Source organism: Sinocyclocheilus grahami, unplaced genomic scaffold (assembly GCF_001515645.1).
Source record: "Sinocyclocheilus grahami isolate Dianchi unplaced genomic scaffold, SAMN03320097.WGS_v1.1 scaffold166.1, whole genome shotgun sequence".
Lineage (NCBI taxonomy): Eukaryota > Metazoa > Chordata > Actinopteri > Cypriniformes > Cyprinidae > Sinocyclocheilus > Sinocyclocheilus grahami.
The window spans coordinates 29,140-50,036 of NW_015505345.1; the positions used below are offsets into that span (position 1 = coordinate 29,140).

General features: G+C 36.9%; 1 protein-coding gene across 1 annotated transcript; it reads right to left on the minus strand.

Moving 5' to 3' along the window:
- Nucleotides 1-4,736: 4,736 nt before the first annotated feature.
- LOC107593158 (volume-regulated anion channel subunit LRRC8C-like) lies at nt 4,737-15,073 on the minus strand. The gene is made up of 3 exons (XM_016282764.1): nt 15,001-15,073; nt 9,557-9,698; nt 4,737-7,893 (listed from the first exon to the last, which is right to left on the minus strand). Exons 2-3 carry the CDS (start codon nt 9,692-9,694, stop codon nt 5,653-5,655), a joined length of 2,379 nt encoding a protein of 792 aa, XP_016138250.1. The 5' UTR covers nt 9,695-9,698; nt 15,001-15,073; the 3' UTR covers nt 4,737-5,652.
- Nucleotides 15,074-20,897: the final 5,824 nt, after the last annotated feature.

The window sequence follows — 20,897 nt, forward strand, 5'->3', positions numbered from 1 at the left end:
ATCCAGTGGGGACATAATTACTGATTATAATGACTTATACTGTCTTTTTACGCGTTGCGTTGCGAATTGCGCTGCATAAACATAAAACCATGTCTGGAGAAAGACAAACAACAAGTGCTACTCTACAATGCTCAAAACTTGCATTTGAATAGTCTGTGGCAAATTCTTTAAATATAAAAAACGTACTTACAGGCTGTGAGTCAGAAGCGCCAGACTGTCCTTGCAAAGTTGGAACTGCCCCGCTTTATAGAAACAGACACCGGCATTGTAGGCTACTCTCAAAGGAAACAGTCCTCATCCTCCGCAAAATGCGCTGCACAGTGCACACATCTGAATATTTGGGTTGTACTGTTCTGGAACAGTGTTGTAAATACAACTTAACCACTGATTTCTAGTTGTGTCCTCTTTTGGAAGACCAAACAAAGTAGTTTCACTTTCACAACGAAACACACAGCGTGACACACGGCGGGCTAGAGTGAGGAACGGTCGGCAGTGCTTGAGAACGGCACAGCTGGCGGATTCAACGAAGGAGCGGCCGGCAGGCTTGTGGCAACCACACGTGACGACCCTGGGCTGGACTCCGCTTCGTCCACAGTGAAAGCCGATCCGGTGATTCACAGCGCAAAGTTGATGTATTTCCTCAGCGACCAGCACGGATCAGTTCTAGGCATGACGAAGCAGATATCGTCCTCTTTTGGAAGGCCAAACAAAGTAGTTTCACTTTCACAACGAAACACACAGCATCTCCACGACATGGCAGCGGCAACAACAATACTACAGCGAGATAAAAGTTACTCCTTCTTTCTTTGCGTGAACATTTGGGCGGCATTATGCAAATCTTCCCACATTGTGACGTAGACATGTTGAACGTGTTAGAATGAGCCGTTTTAGGAGGGCGTGGTTGACTCTTAACTTTTATAAATATCTCTTTGGATTTGAGACTTTAGTCTTTGCAACTTTACAGATCTTCTTTATGCACCAAGAGCTTGTAACACTCCAAAGAGAAAGGAAAAATTGAAATCGCATCATATGACCCCTTTAAGCTAAGCCCCGTTTGTGAAACCGGTGTTCTGTCGATTTGTGCTACCCTGTCAGATTTTGCTACCTCCCATTAAAACAGTAGGTAGTACAATTCAACAATGATAAATGCTACCTGTCAAATTATGGTTTATTAATTTCTACACTTACCACAACCCTAAACCTACCCTTACAGTAATATAAATACAGTAATTATATGTTATATTCGTGGTTGTGGCTAGAATGGATACAACTACCGGAAACCAACAATAAATATTTTTTTCTACCTATTAGATTGTGTTTTATTAAAGTCTACACCTACCCTAAACCTACCCTTACAGTAATGCAGATACATTAAATATTGTTGTTCAGCATGAGAAAAAGGACGCAATATTGATGTGCGCATGCGCAGTAAGCCCTGGTATGAAAATCTGATGGGTAGGATAAAATGTCAGGACACCTGGCCATGGTAAACCAGCTAAATGTTCAACTCTATACTTTTTGAGTTTGTCACCTTGCATAGGCAAGTAATACTTAACATATACAATTATACTGTTATAAAAATCAAAACAATACGCAAATACAAAGTGTAGTTATTACTAGACACCATAAAATAACAGGAGGGGAAAACTCACCTTATGTCATGCATATTCATGCATGCTTATGCAAGCTTGCTGTCTTGTTTATATGTAAATGAAATCCTTTATGTTTTACAAGCGAACCATATGGTTGCAAATAAGATTTAACAGACTTTGCCTTCCCCACCCCACCGGACAACCAGGTTCTGTGGGTTTTGCTTGTATTTATTTGCCACATGAGCGATTTAGCCACCTGCACACACAGAGGGAGACAAAGGACAGACATCAGAAAACCTAACAGAAAAGTCTCAGAGTTTGATTGAAACAAAGTGTGACAAGGTGAATCCCACATTCCAATTTGTGCCACAAGCAAATTCTGGGTACATGAGGACATTTCTTGGCACTCAAGCTCTTCAGCTATAAAAGGCTGGTCTAAAGAAAATACTGTGAAAGACTAGCTTAGCTTTAGCTTTGGTGATGTTGTCTTCAAAATGACCATTTAAATCTGTTTCTATAGACTATATGACAAAGGCTGTGGAACAGCAGTGAATCTATGCTGATTTATTTTGCATTCAAATATAAGGCTTTTTCTTATCACAACCTTGAAAGTGTCCTTTTGCCTCTATCCACAACTCCACTTTGACAGCTGCTGCACCTTGCCTTTTCATGGTTGACCAGAGAGCAGTCTTCTCCTCAGGGCAAATTTTCAAGATCACACTGTCCAGGGTCATCAGCTTGTCAGGTTTATAAAGGCCTGAGGTCTGGTGCACAACGTTTCCTTGCTTCTTGACTTGTTCTGTGTGCAACACAAATCACAGACCTGCAAAAACTTTTCACATACAACAGATTAATGTCTGATTGTCTGTGTATTGTCTGTATTGTGCATGAATGTCTAATGAACTACTCATGCCATCCAGTAGCAACAAGTTTTTGTTTTTTTTTTGCATTCAGAATTTGTTAATATAAATATTAACAGTTTATAATAATAATTGGTGCACCCCATGGAGTTCCGATGTGGTCCCTCTAGGGGTTCTGGACCCCCTGTTGAAGCTTTTATTTGTAATGAGTCAGCCATCCTACATTTAGTACATGGAATCTTTTATACTAAGTGGTGACAAGGGATCAAACGAGAGTTAAACATCTCCATCTTGTTGAAAAAATAGTGTAGTACTCTATTTTAGGGTGAAAGTACTTGCCTGCCTTAGATCTGAACATGGTGTTGTGTTTCTGGATGGTAATTAAACAAGATATGTTCTATAAAGGCATTCACGGTCCACTTTAGTCAAAGTTAGAAGACATGCCACTATACATTGCAAAACTGTAACAAAATATTAGTATCCATCTTATTTGAAGTTTTGTACAGGTAGAGGAGATTTTCTCCTTCCCTGATAAAATTCCCAAATTTTTACCTTCAAATGTAACAGAATTTGTATTAAATAACCACATGCAATGCAGAGGTAATGCTTTTGAAAGTGGCTGAAGCTATAGTATTTTCCCCCTGCTTTTTACTGTAGACCAGACCATGATTCAGCTATCAATAGCCATATCCATCACAGCTGATCATGTGACTGAACAAACACTCTGATCCCTACTTGGTTCTGGAACATGAGAAGAGATTGGAGACAACACCCACATACCTCTCCATCAGACAGGATTGCTCCGGCAGACATTAATAATACTCTTTCACATGAATGATATTAGGCCTATAACTGATCTACACAGCATCAGTATTTACTATCATTCTCTTAATGACCGTATGAAAATAAAGTCAATTTGAATGGGATGCATTTTTTTGGGCTTGAAAAACAAATATTTAACTAAAAAAAAAAAAAAAAAAAAAACAGTGAAGCATGCAATACAAATTAAATTATTCGCTTAAGGCATGTTACACAATTAAAGTAATTGTGTAAATTATGTACTTGCATGTGAATATTTGTGTCTATTTAATTTTCAATATTATTTTAACAGATATGACCCAGACATATTTGAATAATCTCCACCATTATAAATCATCCCTCAAAAATAAGTAAATAAAATGTAAAAAAATATATATATTGTTTACGGTTGCATTTTTAATGTCAGCAATGTGTCAGACTTTCTGGTGTGGGCATGCATTTAGGAAATCAGCAAATTATCCCTACACATTGCATAGACTCAAATCTCTCATGCATTTACTACACAATACTGCCATCTGGGTGACAACTCTCCCTTGAGAATTACAAAACATCAACTGAACTCAACACAAGGGACAAAAATGCATTTTATTTATGCTGTTTTACAAATCCAAAACACTTTGGTAGAATGAAAATGATACAAAACAGAAAAATAAGTCATATGGTGGCACTATATTATGTCAGCACTTTTATCAAATGGCAAAAAAATTCAATATCCTTCATTTTATGTGCAGATTTAAAAGAAAAATGTCCACACTGACTGTAGCTTTGACATTCACATCACTATAACCTTTATCATGCAGCAGACCAGACATAAGACCAGAACAGGAACTGACCTTCCTAACCCAAGACAGGTTCACTGTCAAAAAATTACTAGAGGACTACATGCAAAACACACAAAGGTCTGGTGATCTAAACAGCTCAAGTATTCAGTTTTAACCTTCTTAAAGCGACTAAAAATGTGTATTACCAGTGTCTTGGAATTCATAAATGAAACACTGATTCAATGACACTTGTTTATGGTGCCGAAAAAAGGCCACATGCTGATCTCAGTACATCAGAGGAGTCCCATCCCACAAGGCAAGATCAGATCAGAGACAATGCAATTACCATGTACATGCCCTCAAGACAAGACGCACACTCGTAATCTATCGCCACTCGCCAGCTGGGAGAAAATACTATGGAAACTTAAAGTCTACCTAATTTATCTTAGTGCACCTTGAGAGATTTTTTTTGCATATTATAGACATTATAGAAGAATCCATTTCTTAAAATGCATTTGTATGTTTCTGTAAAATGTTTTCTTTCAGTTTGCATAAAATAGAAACAGTTTACAATGTGAGATTAAATGGCAAATACTGTTGGCTAATTAGATTTAAAAAATCTAAATGTCTATTTATAGTAGATTGTTGGTTTATAAGAAAAATGTTAATGGCTAAGTTAAGGTAAGAGAAATGCCCTCTGCATCTGCATTCTGTCTTAGACCGGAGAAGTCAAGTACTGTTTAAATTAAGCAAACCACAGCAGAAAAAGCAGACCCCTTTAGAAATGCTTCCGACATTTGAAGCTGGTACAGCTAGTACATAAGAAGTGTACTGAAATGCGGTTACCTTTTTCTGCAGGATCTACTACCAACAGCAGTCAAACTTGTTTAACATTAAAACAGTAATGCAAAGAAAAACATGTAAAGTCTACCTGAGAACACATGCATACGGATCCTGCTCTCCAAAAGCTTTAGAATTATTAGAGTAAATATGCAGGAAGAAAAAATAAACAAATACTACTAGTATAAATGATTACATTAACTATTTTCCAATCATTTATAATGATTACATGAACTATTTTCCAATCATTTATACTTCAAATCCTTGCAAAGTCCTATATACATACAAAAATAAAATAAAAGGAATGTTAAAGTTTTCAGTGCAAATTCTAATATCGCTATTTCCAGTGCAAAACATGTTGTATAGTACTTGACCTGCAAAAGCTTAATGGATTATGAGAGCAAATGTCAGTGAAAGCATACAATGAAATTGCTGTCACACACACTATCTGTAAATGAATCCCTGTCATAAGTTGTTTACTTTTATGATTTATGGGTTTAAAAAAAATATCTTAGAAAACTAAGATAAAGAGTCTTAAAATTTGTACATTTTACATTACTTTTTCATAATATACAATGTAAGGCATTAAAAGGTATTCATACCTAGATTTTTTCTCTAGTTTTTTGCATTAAAAGGCCATTAAGCACAAGTCCAGCTTTAAACATGAAATTGCAAGTACTCACCCATATAGATCACAATACATACTACAGGACAGAACACCTGGAGCCTTGCCTGTTAAGGAGTCAGATTATAATATTTGGTATTAAAGCAAAGCAGTCATCACTCAGATTGCATTTGTTCCCTGATGTCTGAATGCAGCGTCTCAAACAGAGTGTCTTCTACGACAAGTCCGCTGCGCTTTAAGGCACGACAAGAGCCGAGTTCAGCTGGTAAGAACTCAAAGTGATTACCCTTTAACTCCAAGTGAGTCAGTACTCCCAGGAAAGAAATCTTTGGTGAGAGGACAGACAGCATGTTTCTGCCAAGCTTCAGAGTCTGCAGCTTCTTGCAGAAGAAGAGCTCATCAGGAATATTTTCGATTTTGTTACAACTAACAGAGAAGTACTGAAGGCTTTGAAGAACACCTATCTCCGGTGGGATAAAACGGATGTCGTTGTTGGAAAGATCAAGGTAGCGCAGTTTGTTGCACAGGAACAAGTGTGAAGGTAGGATTTCGATCTTGTTATGGCTGAAGTAGAGGCGCTCCAAGCTGCTGAGCTTTTTGATGTGTTCGGGTATAAAAGCGATGCTGTTGTGCCAAAGCTTCAGACAGGTCAGCTTACGGAGGTGCTGGAAGCTGACAATCTCTTCAATGGTGCGTAGATTGTTCTCTTTCAGATCCAATGTCTGCAGATTACTCAGGCTGAAAATGGCGTGGGGTATGCGTTCTAGGTCACAGTGCACCAACTCAAGTTCTGTTAGGTTCACCATTTTTTTCAGGTTGTTTAGCATGACCAGTTTGGTGCCGTCATTGCAAATACAGAGGCGCTGTAGATGGCTGGCCACATCCACAATGGATTGAGGGATCTTGGTGAAGTTACTCTTGAGCGTCAGTGTCTTCAGTGCTTTGAGCTCTCGTAGAGAGTCCAGGGTTACGTTCTTTGATGCATCAGAACTCAAAGAGCCAATCAGATGGAGTTCTTCCAAGTTCCGCAACACATACATCCACTGCGGAAGTTCACGGGCATCATCAAACTTCACTCGCAGCACCTTCAAGTTCTCCTTGAGGAAGGAGGTGGCTGCGCTGTGGATCTTGAGCGAGCACTGGTAAAGCGAAAGCTCCTGGAGATCCTCTAGTTGGGCAATGGCTGCTGGTATGGTAACATTATTAATAATCTCAAGCTTCAAAGACTGCAGCTCTGTCACCTCAAAGATGGTATCTGGGAGACCAGACAGCATGAAAAGTTGAAGTTCTAGCCTGTTATTGCTGTTGGTCTGCAGCTTCTGCCGAAGCTTGTCGGCTGTCCACTCATGGTTAAGGTTGAGCTGTTTCAGCTTGTTTTCACTCACCTCTGAGAGAAACACTGCAAATCTCTTGGAATATAGGGGATCATACTGGTCGATCATGTGCAACATGAAAGCAAAGTCATTCTTTACATCTGGGATGTCATCAATTCCGGTCTCTAGCCTGACATATTCAAAAGAGTATTCCTTGAGAGAGATATAGAACAGCCAGTAGGATGTATAAAGGCATGTAAGTCCATAAACTCCAACAAAACACAAATAACAGTAGGAGAGCTTAGAGAACAAGTGGGCCATAGTATGATTGCAACAGAAGTACCGGTAACCCGTCATGTCCTGCATGTTCTCAGTACAGGTAACACTGAACCTAACCTTTGACACCAGAGCACTGTTGTATGCAATTATAAGGATAAACTTGAGCACTTTTACAACAGTCTGACGGACATACATCATATATAATATATCACCCTCCTCCACATGCAGGCGGAATTTTTTGACCTTCTCAAACAAGGCCTTGGCTTGCTCTCCTTCCTTCTTGTCAAGGACACTTGCTGCTGGCTTATCAACAACAATCTTTTCAGGAATGGATCTTAAAGATTGAGTCTTCTCCAGGTTGCCCTCGCCAATTGGAGTATCAAGGTTTGACCTACTGGCACTGTTCTTCTTGTTGTCTTTCTCCTCAGGATTCTCCCCAGATACTTCCGACAGTGCCCTCGTAGTCCATGGAGAGTCAAAGCACTTGCCCAGGATGGATATGAAGTGCTCAATTTTAGAGCTGGAGCCAGGAAACTTGAACCAGAAATTGCTGCACACCATGAAAATGACAGTATGAATGAGAACCAGGTAAGGGAAGTACTTAGCATACCAATGCAGCGCCTTTTCATAGCACATTTGGTTTATGTAATTATACTGCTGAATATCCAAGTTCGTCTTCAGTCCTTTCAACTCATGGACAGGCACTGTCGATTCATGATTTGTGGAAGGAGGTGGGCACATCAGCTCTGTCTGGTTTGGCGAGAATGTCCTTTGAGGAAGGCATATGATTTTGTCTTGCATCACCTAAAAGGACAGAAGAGTGTAGCTATCAATATCAACACAATTAAAACAAGACATACTTCCAGAAATTTGCATAAAAGTAGTTGGGGGGGAACAGAAAACCAGAGTCTGTCTATGTACAGGCATTCTGATTATATTAATATCCCCAAGTATGCAAGTCATTTTCTCTGGACATAAAATAATTAAAGATGAAAGCGAAAGAACCTCAAATGCACACATCAGAGAGCAAATAAATAAACCTCAAGAGTGTAAAAGACAGCAGATGAGGCCATTTTATGTACTGAATTCCAATTCCAATCCACACCACCCATAGATTGCTGGGAACAGTGTAACAGTATCTGACGAGGAGCATCTCTTAAGATAACTAAGTCGGTGCACTGACGTCAGTGTTGTGACTCAAACAGGAAATGAGAAATCATTACACTGATCATTTGAATTCAAAAGAGAGAAGAATTACCTTTGGTTTAGCAAGAAAAGGTGTTCAATGGCTACTCAATTTTGACTTAAATATTTTTTAAAGTACACAGCAGGCAGAAAAAACGTTCACTACAACTGAAAAGCAGTAAACAAAAGCATTCTGTATTAGATTCAAGATGTGTGCCCTCCCCCCTTTTCCTGCAAAACAGTTTTAGTTTGTCTGGTAATTACCATGTGGTTTCTGTGGGAAAGTAATGAGAAACAAGAAAAATCAGCTAAAAGGAGATGGAAAAGATTGTGAGAGCTCTACACAGCACTATAGTGTGGCACAAACACAACAGGCTGACTGCTGAGTAAAGCCTGCTAATAAAGCATCAGCAGCTCTGAACACGGCATCTCTGCAGTGAAATGGATGTGAGGCGCAACAGTCCCAAGTGGCTAATAAAATATGCATTATGCACTACAGTGCCCCCCGTCAAACATGGTCATTTAGCAAAGAGGAGGCTATTTATTCCCCACTCAGAACCACAGGATTATGCAATGACGTTAGTAAAAGCATTAATTAGGTCAATTAATACTGCCTTCACTGGGATCATCACAAACATCCAATCGCAATTGTCGCAATTGTGCCATTATTTGATGCACACCTCCAGGGACAGTGGGGGATATTCCCACCCTAACAATGGGTTCCTGTTAATGTTTGTTGAGATTAAAAATAATTAGGATCAGGGCTGTCCTTAGCTGTCACGGGGCTCAGTGCCAGGTAGGTTCACAATCGTGTTCCGGGTGGGGGATTGGTTGGGCCCCTCGGTCCGTTTGCGATCGCGTTCCGGGGGGTGGGTCTCTCTCGGTCCGTTCGCCGCGGGGCCCGGTGCAACCACACCAGCATTGAAGCTCCACCCACTAGTTTATGAGGCTGAGAAGCTAGACTACAGGAGTCATTTTGTGTTTATAGAGGGGCCACCATGAGGGGAAGGAGTAATCTTTTCGTGTGGGGTGACTGGAATTTATTTTATTTTATTTTTTTCCCTTAGCAAACTCCCACTTCTAAATGCAGTATGCACTGCTCAACAGTGGGCTGTTCATGCACAGAGGAAATCCATCTATGGTGTTAAGTCATTCATTATTACATTGCTGTTGGTCTAGGAAGACTATGTCTTAGTACTGCTTAAGATGTTAGCTTCTCAGCTCTAAAAAATAATGAAAGTTCTTTTGGTATGTGTTTAAGGAGAAGAATTGTAATATTTACCTGCAAAGTGCATCCAAAAACACCTATCATGAGCATGACCACAGAGAGGTAGTCTGTGAACACATCCCACCATGGCTTCAGAACCCGGAACGCTGGCTGCTGTTCCGTGAACTGACGGAATTCGGTCACTGGAATCATACTCCTATAAAGGCACAATGAAGAATTATGGATTGGAAGAAACCCAATAAATGCTGCCAAAAACAGCTGATATGTTAGCCTAGAGTTATTTCATAGTTCTTGACAAAAATGTCAGTACTATAACAAAAACGATTGGAATTATTGGATTTACATATTTAACTATTTGGGGAAAAAAGAAATTAAATAAATGAGTTAATTCACAGTAATAATCATAATAATAATAAATGTAAATAATGATCTGTAGATTACAACACAGCGTTTTCAATTTAGTTTTAGTAATACAACAAAGACCAAAGAAACATTTCACAATCATCAAAATTTTTATTTCATTCTTGCATTCAAATACAGTTATTCCTCCCAGAACTTTGCAGTGTAGTTATGAAAAATGATGGAGCATGAAAAATAAAACTTTTATTCAAATTGTGAAAAAGCATACATAATCAAAGAAGCTTCCCAAACAATGAATCTCTGATTTACACAGTGTTTACACTTTGTTGGTTATATTGAAAAGATTCACAAGTGTGCAAAACTAGCACTGAACTGTACTGAATTCTGATACTGAGCAGATGTTTAAATACCTCTGATTGGCCACTGCGTTCATGAGCTCAACAGTCATGCCTGTGATTGGCTACAACACTTGACATTTCAAAAAACACACTGTAAACAAAACCTTTTGATGCTCTTCACAGGCCAAGCACACAACTAGCCTGCTGTACGCATGGTAGCATTTGAAAGCCATGGTATTGTGACATTTTTAATATTTCAGTACCAACTTGGTATACCGGTACTTTTGACATTACTACGCTAGACTAAATATAAACTGATGGATGTTTAAAATAAATAAGCTATATGGAATGACAGTCTACCAGGTTTATAATATCCAGCATTATATGTATAAAATAAGTTTTTGTAGCTCAACTGGAAGAGCATGATGGAAAGGACTTGGGTTTATTTCCCAGGGAATACATGATAAAATGTAGGCCTATATCCCACATTCTCTGGACTAAAAGCCACTGGCTAATCCATGAACATAGATATATTTATTGTTCTAATAATTTTTTAATAGCCAAAGAATTATAACCTCAATAAGGAACATTTGTTTACAAAGGAACAACACATTTGAATTTGGATATTTTTTTGGAAATTTGCATTTCACTGTGGTGAAAAAAACCACACCTCCAACAATCCAACCATATGTATCATCTGGTTATTATTATTATTATTATTATTATTATTACTACAAGGCTGTCTGAAATAGTCGTTGATTATTGATTAAACTGCTACATTCATCAATAAAATATTTCTGAATAATGACCATTGTCCATTGTGTTAAGCCCCGTTCACACCAAGAACGATAACTATAAAGATAACGATATTAGCGTCCACACCAGCGAACGATATTGTCTGTTTATTCTAAGCGCACGTGCGTCTGCCGCTTTAAATTCTTGAGCTCGTTACAGCAGGATGGATTCTGATTGGCTGTCAGTGTTTTATCGTTCATCAGCTGGGAAAAAATCGTTTTGAAAGTGATCACAACGATATTGTTCCTCTGTATCGTTATCATTATAGTTGTGGTGTGAACTATGCTATTCTTTAATATTGAGAACGATTTTTAGAACTACAGTGGGTACGGAATCGTGCTTGGTGTGAACGAGCCTTAACACTGTATACCTGGCTGCTCATTCATTAGCGAAATATTCTTTCCCTTCACATTCTCTACAACTAAACTATTTAAATAAATTCTAATCCATACATCTATTTATTATTTGGCAAACATCAAGGTAATATGCAAAAGAAAATTGTGCAAAAGAAAAATCATTCTGTAATTTAGTGTGGAAAAATATGTAAAAAAATATCTTGAGTTGCAATTAGAAATGACCTATGAATCCTGAAAGTCACTGGATAAGAATCTGGATCACCTTTAGTATTCAAGACAACACTACCATGAAGACCAGAATATTATGTCCTCACATTCTAATGATTCCTAATGTAGGCAGTCTGCCAGGCTTCCTCTAATCTCTATTGAGCTGGACTTCTTGCATCATATCATACACAAAGCATATTCCACCGATCTTATTAATTATTGAGATTACCGCTACATATGCTTCACTTTGCAACAGTCAGCCACTCCAAAAAGAGGTTTATATTATGTACCTATAAAAGGCCTGCACAGATGGAGAGCATTGACACAACAAAGTAGAAAAACACAGAATGCTATGTGGAAAGGGAGTAGTACTAAACCACTACTAATGAGTAGACTTACTAAGGTACCTTTCACAAAATGCAGACAAGTACCCAGTTGTAGTCCTGCACCTGATGCAACACACCTGAAATCCATTTTAAGTCAAACAGTCTAAATTGCTCTCTCTGATCAAAACATCAGGGGCAAGTTCAAGCTCAAACCGGTGTGCACCGTTTTGCTACGGTTTCAGGTTTGAACGACATGTTTCCTGGAAACGGTGTGCAACGGGGTTTGAGATGCATTTTCTCTTGTTTGGTGGGTGTGTCAAATATGTCAGCAACATGTATATAAACCACGCGGTATTAAAGAGACCACTCGCACAATGTAATTAACATCCAAATAAATTCACAAGAGCAAGTATATTGTTTGCACATGTTTATTTACATTAAAGGCAAAATAACTGAAATAATAAGGGCACAAGTATAGATCTGGAACTTCTTTAAGTCTGTCTAAATATCATTTAGTAATTGCAATGTCTTCTGGTCCACATCCTTTCCTAAGGAAGGTGTGCTAAATACTGATTAATGTAACAAAAATACTATACATATTTATATATTTTGCTATTGTATTATGGAGTGACACTTTCATAAACGTTTCTGTACCCCTCTGATTATATAATGGTAGATATTACGATATCATAGCACAACAACAGTGCTCAGCAATAATGATAAGCCTAATACTCACAATAAAAATAATAAGGTCATATCGATCATAACACAGTCTTGGAGGTAAGAAGTGGATTATCCTTCCACTGAAATGTTTGTCTTTTTATCCTGAAATGCGAGGCAAATGTTGGATCACAATAATTAGGAACCACAGTTTCCACAAATCCCTTCATTTGATTGGGATGTTCTCTTTTATTCTGGAGGGCAAGGGCAGTGACTGTAACATCGAGCGTATTTTGCAGTATTAAACACGTATTTATACCGATTTCCTCAGGCTCCGAAAATTCTTCAAAAAGAACACAAAGAATGGCCTTCTCAGCTGCCATAGTTGCAACTCTTGCGTCATCAGAACAGGGTGTTCAACGCATCACCGTTTCCGTTTAAAAAAACGTTTTGCACCGTTTTTGTCGGGGCTGAACGCAGCCCAGATAAACGAAAACATCCCCTATGTACTTTACATGCAAGGTCAACCCAAAGAAATAACACTTCACAGCCTGTAAATACATTAATCTAAATTTAGTGCTGTCAAATGATTAATCGCATCCAAAAAAGTTTTTGTTTACATAATGTGTGTGTATTGTGTATATTTATTATGTATATATAAATACACACACATATATTTTGAAAAATATTTACATGCATATATGTATATTCATATAATCATATATAAATATATTTAATATATAAACATAACATATATTTCTTAAATATATACATACATGTGTGTGTATTTATATATACATAATAAATATACAAAGTACACAGTACACACACATATTATGTAAATAAAAACTTTTATTTTGGATGCGATTAATCGCGATTAATCGTTTGACAGCCCTAGTCTAAATGTGAATACACTAAAATGAAATATAAATATCCAAACTTGTACATACACAATTACAGGAAAGTGTACAAGACTAGTAACTTAATCATCACAAACGAGGCAAACCCAACCTTAGCTGATCACAAATCCTCAAGTGGTGTACTTTCTGGAAATGTTAACCGTTCAAGTTTGCTTACACCAGAGTAAACATAATCGGTCTTATTCGGGTTAAAATATACTCCAGTATCCACATACAGTTTGTACTTTTATAAATATTTCTGCAGAAAAGAGACAGCATCAAAGCTTGCATATTTAGATGCAATCTGTGTTCTGTGCATTGAATCAGAAGCCACAACCATTACAAAAAAGGAACCCAGGGGTAAAAGAACTTCGCTGTATATGCAACATGCTTCAACAGGCAGCCTTCTTCAGGCAGTGCTAAATATTTGGACATTTGTAAACAGCTGCAGCAGTTCAAGTATCTGGAACTCCTGATTCCTGGCTGAGTTTGTTACAAGATATTCCTGATGCGAGTTTAAAACGTGTAAAATGCACATAAATTACACTTCTAGGAGTAGGCCTATAACAAAATGATAAAAAATGAATGAATGTTAAAAGATACAATTTCATGACATTTATTATAGATAAACGCTGCACTATATCCACTGTTCAGACGCTACTAGACGGAAACTAATAAAATGTTGGCAGACTGAATGGAAAAATCCAACGAGTTCTGATAGACAAGAAATGCAGAAATGAATGGGGGTCTGTGCATTGCTGCAGATCTGCTATTTAAACTAACAGCTTTGTATCCTACTAAACTCAGCTCAGTAGAGATCTGTACCATCTCCTGGAACAGCTCTTCCTGCCAGGAAATGGGGTGATTCTCAAATATAGTCGTGGAAAAAAAACGTTGCACGTCTGAATCACATCCAGTTAGCAGGATGAAGAAGAGCTCACTTTCAGAAGGCTAACATTCACACGGACGATATGTTTTGTAATGTTACGTGGAGGCGATTTCCTCTACTGCTAATGACGGAAATCGGAAAAAAAAAAACATTAATTCCCACTCACGGGGCAAAACAATAACAATGCACGTTCACTCGTGCGATTTTTATTTCATTTTAAATCCGCACATTTCATTTGATTCTCGCTTACTTTAAGTTTTTAAGTATTTTAAATGGAGGCCTGTCTGTCTAATCACTACGGTTATACATTAGTAAATAATGTAAAATAAATATAAGCTAAAACATTCAAGAACAATTATATGAATTGATACTCTAGAACTATCAACACTTTCCTCGCGGTCCTCAATTTTCTTTCGTATGAAGCATTTGTTTTGGTAAATTCGCTCCACTAACACGTATTTAGAGCAATAACTGTAGGCTACCACGTTTTTCTCACTGAGTGAGGGGGTTTGAAAAGTTAAACGCTGTCGCGAGCGCGTTTCAATGTTTCATCGACTGTCCCACAATTACGTAATGAAGATGAAATTATCCAACATAAACATCTGCGATGTTAACGTTTGGCCTCAAACACCGATAACGCGAATGAAACGGTCCCGGTTTTGGCTCACCTTTAAATGGACTGAACGCGCGTTCTGTCTCCAGCTGAAGATTCTAGCCTGGACTGTGGCATGTCCTTGCGGCTGCGGTTCTCAATCAGTACTGTCCTCCAGCTGCTATAGGCTGAGCTACCTTGGGCGGGTCTTCAGTATGACAATAGCGTTCCCAGAACCGCCTTTCTCACTTTCCGTTTAGATTTTGCGCGTTATTATGTCGTGCTACATCTGTCCATGACCCATAAGCACCTCATTGTTACAGCAACACTCAGGGGCATATCCTCCACATCCCCACCATTTTAACTAAGCAAATAAAGCCATTTCCTGTGCGTCAAGCTAAAGTTAATTATGGTTTTAACAGTTTTTAGAATCCTTGTTTAACCTAAAAAAAGATGAGAGAATGAGCTGGAGATTAATGTATCAGCAAGGCAGTGGTTTATTGTAAACCACTGTAATTCACACAGGGACTATATTATTAGGCTATTAAATAACCCATACAATTACATAAAGAGTGAACTACAAAACAACAATTCAAGAAATGTATAATAAAAACTGTTAAAACACGAGTAATGTAACTATGTGTGTATTTTTAGTACTTTGTGTTTTTAGTAGGCCTATTTAAAAAGATGTCAGGAATGGAAACTAACGCCAATGATCCGCAAAAGCTATTCATTACTGCCATCCTCCTCCACACCAGTCATAGCAGACATTAACTTGAGTATGTGATCCCACTGTCTCCACAGCCTCTGTACTAGATCATATGTTAACGTGCGTGTCTGACTGGCTGCACCATCTGCCTCAGGCTTGCTTGCATGCTCCCTCTTTGTTCTATGGAAACCCTCTTTGACATTGGGCGGCAGAGACTTTAAAAGGTCTTCCTCAACTAAAAGCCTATTCACTGTAAGGCTGGGGCATTTTATGAGCTCTGCTGAGAATCTACGCTGCTAGTTCCCTTTGGGAATGAGTTAGAACACTTAGATCTGTTGTGAAACTATCATGAAATAATCAGTATATAAAGCACAGAGTTCTAAATGAAAAAATATACAATACATGACTAAAATTTGTTTTTAAAGGTGTATGATAAAATTGTCATCGTTTTGTTGATTAGCTGCACTCTTGTAAATGCACAGACCAGACAACATTTCACAGAGTGTCATGACAAGGACAGAATTCATGACCCACTAAATAGTTGTTTCAAAGTGATTTATTTCTTGCAGGTGGGAATGTCCTATAGCCAAGCATTGTAGTGTTGTTCAACTCTTAAAAACTCCAGAACATTGCAGTGATGGGTTTTCTTTAATAAAGTTTTGCAACACACATGGTCAAGTATATAGAGAAAAAAATACATGAATTATATATTTTTTATTTTCATGGAGTGATGGGGACCAGAGTTTTGAGTTCTGAGACAAGATATTTTGAAAAATGTCTCAAGTCTTTTTATTTATCCATACAATGGAAGTCAATGGTTCCAAAAATGTTATCAATATTCTTCAAAATATCTTTCCAAAAACACAATCAAGTCATATAGGTTTGGAACAATATGAGGGTGAGAAAATGGTGAAAGAATTGAGTGAACGATCCCTACACTACAACTTTCAGTACATTCAACGTACACATTTGATTAGTGTATGTGTTTTTCCTTGTTAATATGATTATGGCATTATTACATACCAGCCTGGCCCTTTCTGTCATTTCTAAGTCCCGCTATCATGTCACTGTTTAATGACTCTTAAAACTGGCCTTATTGATTAATAATAAACACTGAAAATGTGAGAGTGCCTTATAATGTTTACTACTGTAGCTCATCAAAGCCTAATGCAAAAGATTAGCTAAAGTTCTGTTCATGTTTTCTATTCAAAAATTGTGTGAACAGGGATGTATTTGGTGTAGTTGCCACTGATAAGATGTTTCCATAAATGTAGAGGTCTCAAAGGTTCTGCAGACTAAGGATTCATTTTAGGATCTTAGAGACTTAAGCTCAGTGGCTTTTTTTGATTGATCCCTAACAGAAACACTGAAAGTCTCTTCAGGAACAATAGATTGTACTTGTCCAGTAGATGAAATATGAAAGCAAAGTCATTCTTGACATCAGCAGTACCACTCTAGCTACTCCCATCCCACATTAGGTCAAAGGATCCTGCCTATGAGTTTCTAATCATCCACAATAAACTATAAATGCTGTATAATATCTCCTGTCCAGAACACCCTGCAGCTGGACTGAATTTCTTTTGTGTCCTCACTTTGAACAACTGGGTTTAGCCCTGACAATGCTCTTGTAGTCCATGGTGAGCCAAAGCACTTGTGTAAAATGGAAAAAAAATTGTCCAGAGGTGTATTAGAGCTTGGGTAACTAAGCCAAAAAATTGCCCACCTTTACAATGCCTATGGCAGCAACATCGGGAAGATGTATTCATAGGTAGATGGTCGGTCAATACTTGTAAAGTAAATATGTTGTTTAAGGTCAGGCATCTTGTAGATTGTTATATAAAGTGTTCCTCAAACATATCGCAAATGCATGAACTTAGATGTAATGAAAAGAAGACATCTTACCAGGGCTAAAGAACATGCTAAACAGACTGACAAAGGTCTTCAGCTCCCCTGTTTTAGCAGCATGCTAAGCATTTCAAATAAACAGCATTGTGCTGCACTATTTACAGTATTTATCAGTTTTCATTTCAATCAACAAATTGCAAATGGTTGAAGTGTTTCATAATGATTTCAGATTTTATAATATAAAGCATTTTTAAACATTTTTGTACTAATAGGTAGATAGGGTTTACCCATTTACCTCAAAGGTCAAAATGTTCAAATGTGTTAAATAAACAGATAGGGCATATTTTTAATGTATACATTACATAAATGTATACTTTTTTATACTTTACCCGACTATTATTGCACATATTGAAGAGAGAGAGAGAGAGAGAGAAAGAATTAAAGTTCCTAACTACTTGAAGACATATGGAGGAAAAAAATATTGCCACAATATTAACAGTGTTTCAGGGACAAGCCTTTTTGAAGGTCAAATTTACTGGTTTATGTTGATCGTTTTACAATTGTGTTTACAACATCCTATGAAAGAACATTAACAAAATAAAATTATTACATGACAATGTGTAATAGCATCGCTTGTGTTATTTATTCTATTATTTTATTTATCATGGGTTTATTTAAAAGAACTATACCACAGGAAACAAAAAATAGTGTGTGCTGTAAGTGATCTCTATTCAGTTTTTTTCTGAAACTATCCAGTGCTGACTGGAGGCCAATTAAATATTAAATGCCTAAGAGAAAACTGAAATACAGGCAATATGAATTCCCTTTCATTTAGAATAATTTGCCCCAAAAGGCACACATACTGAGATCATCTATTATTTAATGTCAGAGTTGTATGGACCCCTGGGGGACTGTGAAGGTATTGCAAAGGGAGAAGATATGCAATTTGTATAGAATTGTATTTTTAAATGTCTATGATATTTTTCTCTATTTGAATGACTAATGGATTGATAAGAATTATGTAATAATGTTAGTTTTTTTTTATTTTAGTTTATTTGTTTATTTCTAAGTGGGGATCACTGAGTCTATAAAATCTGAAAAACCCTGATTTTGTATAGACTTCATTGTATTGTGAAGCCATAAATGAAAGAATATGAACAATTATCTAAGCTAGATTTGGTGATTTAACTGGAAAATAATTTGAGTCAAATACAAATGTATAGATTCAAATAAGAACAAAATTGTTTAAAATTATGGTTGAAAGATTAGCAGACAAATTAGACATCCAGACTTCAGATGAGCTAGACTAAAATAGCAAGCTTTTGAGATTCTATTCATAGACAGTTTATGAATAGAATCTCCAGCACATGGTATCCCTAGCAGTTGCTGGGAAGTTTTATTTAAACTCCGTGAAGAGATAGGCTACACTTTTCAATTCTTCTTTTACTTGGTTAGCAGGAATAGTCTCTAGTTCAGTGAACCTGTAAATAATAGTTATATGACATGAAACTATAGCCTATTCCAAGCAAAATATTCACTGTCTTGAGATGATCAAAATGAAACTTTTGTTCCAAGAATCGTGGGATCTTAAATCTTGAGATGTTAATTATGTATTTACTGAATTAGGCTACATTAAAAGTGTTAAGCTAATATTCATCACGTATATGAGATTACAGCGCCATCTGCAGTGTTATAATTCATGTCGACAAATGTAAAAACTTAGAAAGCTGATCAGAGACGCCCAAACCAGGACCTTTGATTTGGCTCCACACTGCAACTTCACAAGTGGGTGGGGAAAAAGCCATTGAAGCATATCTTCATATCTTATTAGTATTTTTGTTTCTTTTTTCCATTTTTTTTTTTTAACTTTTTGCATTGAATTTTGAAAAAAAAAAACTTAATAAATGATAATAAAAAATATATATAAAAATAATTTTTGGCCGTTCATATTAACTTTATGTTGACAGTAGACAATTGGTGACATATGCAAGAAGTAATAGATGAATGATTAATTTAACTCAGACTTCAAACATAAAACCTCTGCCCCGAGGCACATTTTGCCTGCAGGACCTTTTTTCTTTCAATAGAGGTGCAATCAAATTAAGCGAGACCATTACAAACGTGAGTAAAATTGCTACTGTCTGAAAACTGAAAGGGTATTGTAAATAATTAAAGGATTAAGAAATGTAAATAAAGCCATCTGTTTTACGCCTCTGCTGAACCCTTTGTTGTGTCGTTCAATATGGTTCATTGTTTCGATGATTAAAGGTAAACGCTTCTTTCTTTATACTTACATCTTCAGTTAGACAGGTACTGATCATCTTTTTGCAGGTTTAAATTTTTTTCCTGACCTGTTTGTCGCGAAGACCAGAAATGACAAATTCGACTGCCACTAACCTAATACCAATCAGGGCTGTACAGTGCGACATATATGTATATGTAAACCTGTATTCATTTCTTTCTTGTGCGGAACACAACATAAGTTAATTTGAAGAATGTGGGTAACCAAACAGTAGCTGGTCCACATTGACTTTGACAGTAGGAAAAAAATAACATGGAAGTCACTGGGGACCAGCAACTGCTTGGTTACCCACATTCTTCAAAATAACTTGTATATTCAACAGACGAAATAAACTAATACAGGTTTAAAACAACTTGAGTAAATGATGGTATTAAAAATGAAACACTATGACAGAATTTTCATTTTTGGTGAACTATTCTTTTAATGTTGATAAAACAACAAAACACAAAGAAAAATCACTCACTGCTATTGACTGATGAACTTATTAACAGTCAGGTGCTTTAAAAAAAAGTATAATTGATGTATATAGTGTATACAGTGTTTTATTTTAATATTTGTTCATTCAATTTCTTGAATGTTACTGCTAAATACTGTACCTGAAAAATAAAGCACTGTTTGTTTTATTTGTATAGTATGTGTATTTGTAATGTATATCTTTGTTCTTATTTTCTAATAACAAAGATACAATAATGACAAATATTTTTATCTTTGCTTACTTTGGCCTAAATGTCTGCCATTATTTTTTATTTTGTAAATGTGTAAGAGGTGTTATGTTTCTGCACTCTTCCATTTTTAGCAAATTAAGAAAACTTTAGTCTAAAAACAATTTTTGTGATGGTTTGTATTTTTTGTGCTCTGTATGGAACATCTGCCTGTTTAAGTGATGAACTCCATTACTTGTGTTTGTTTCAGACATGATAACAGACATTTTATACTCGTGCTACAACTTTTTGGCCTGTGCTACAAAACTTTCAACCTCTGTAGCACCAGTGCTATGTGAAAAAAAAAGTGAACGTACAGCCCTGCCAATGTCAAATTCACGAATGAATCATTTTTGAGTTAGATCTTTCAAGTAGGTCCGAAAACCTTTAAGTCCACAAGGCTCCCTATGATGCTT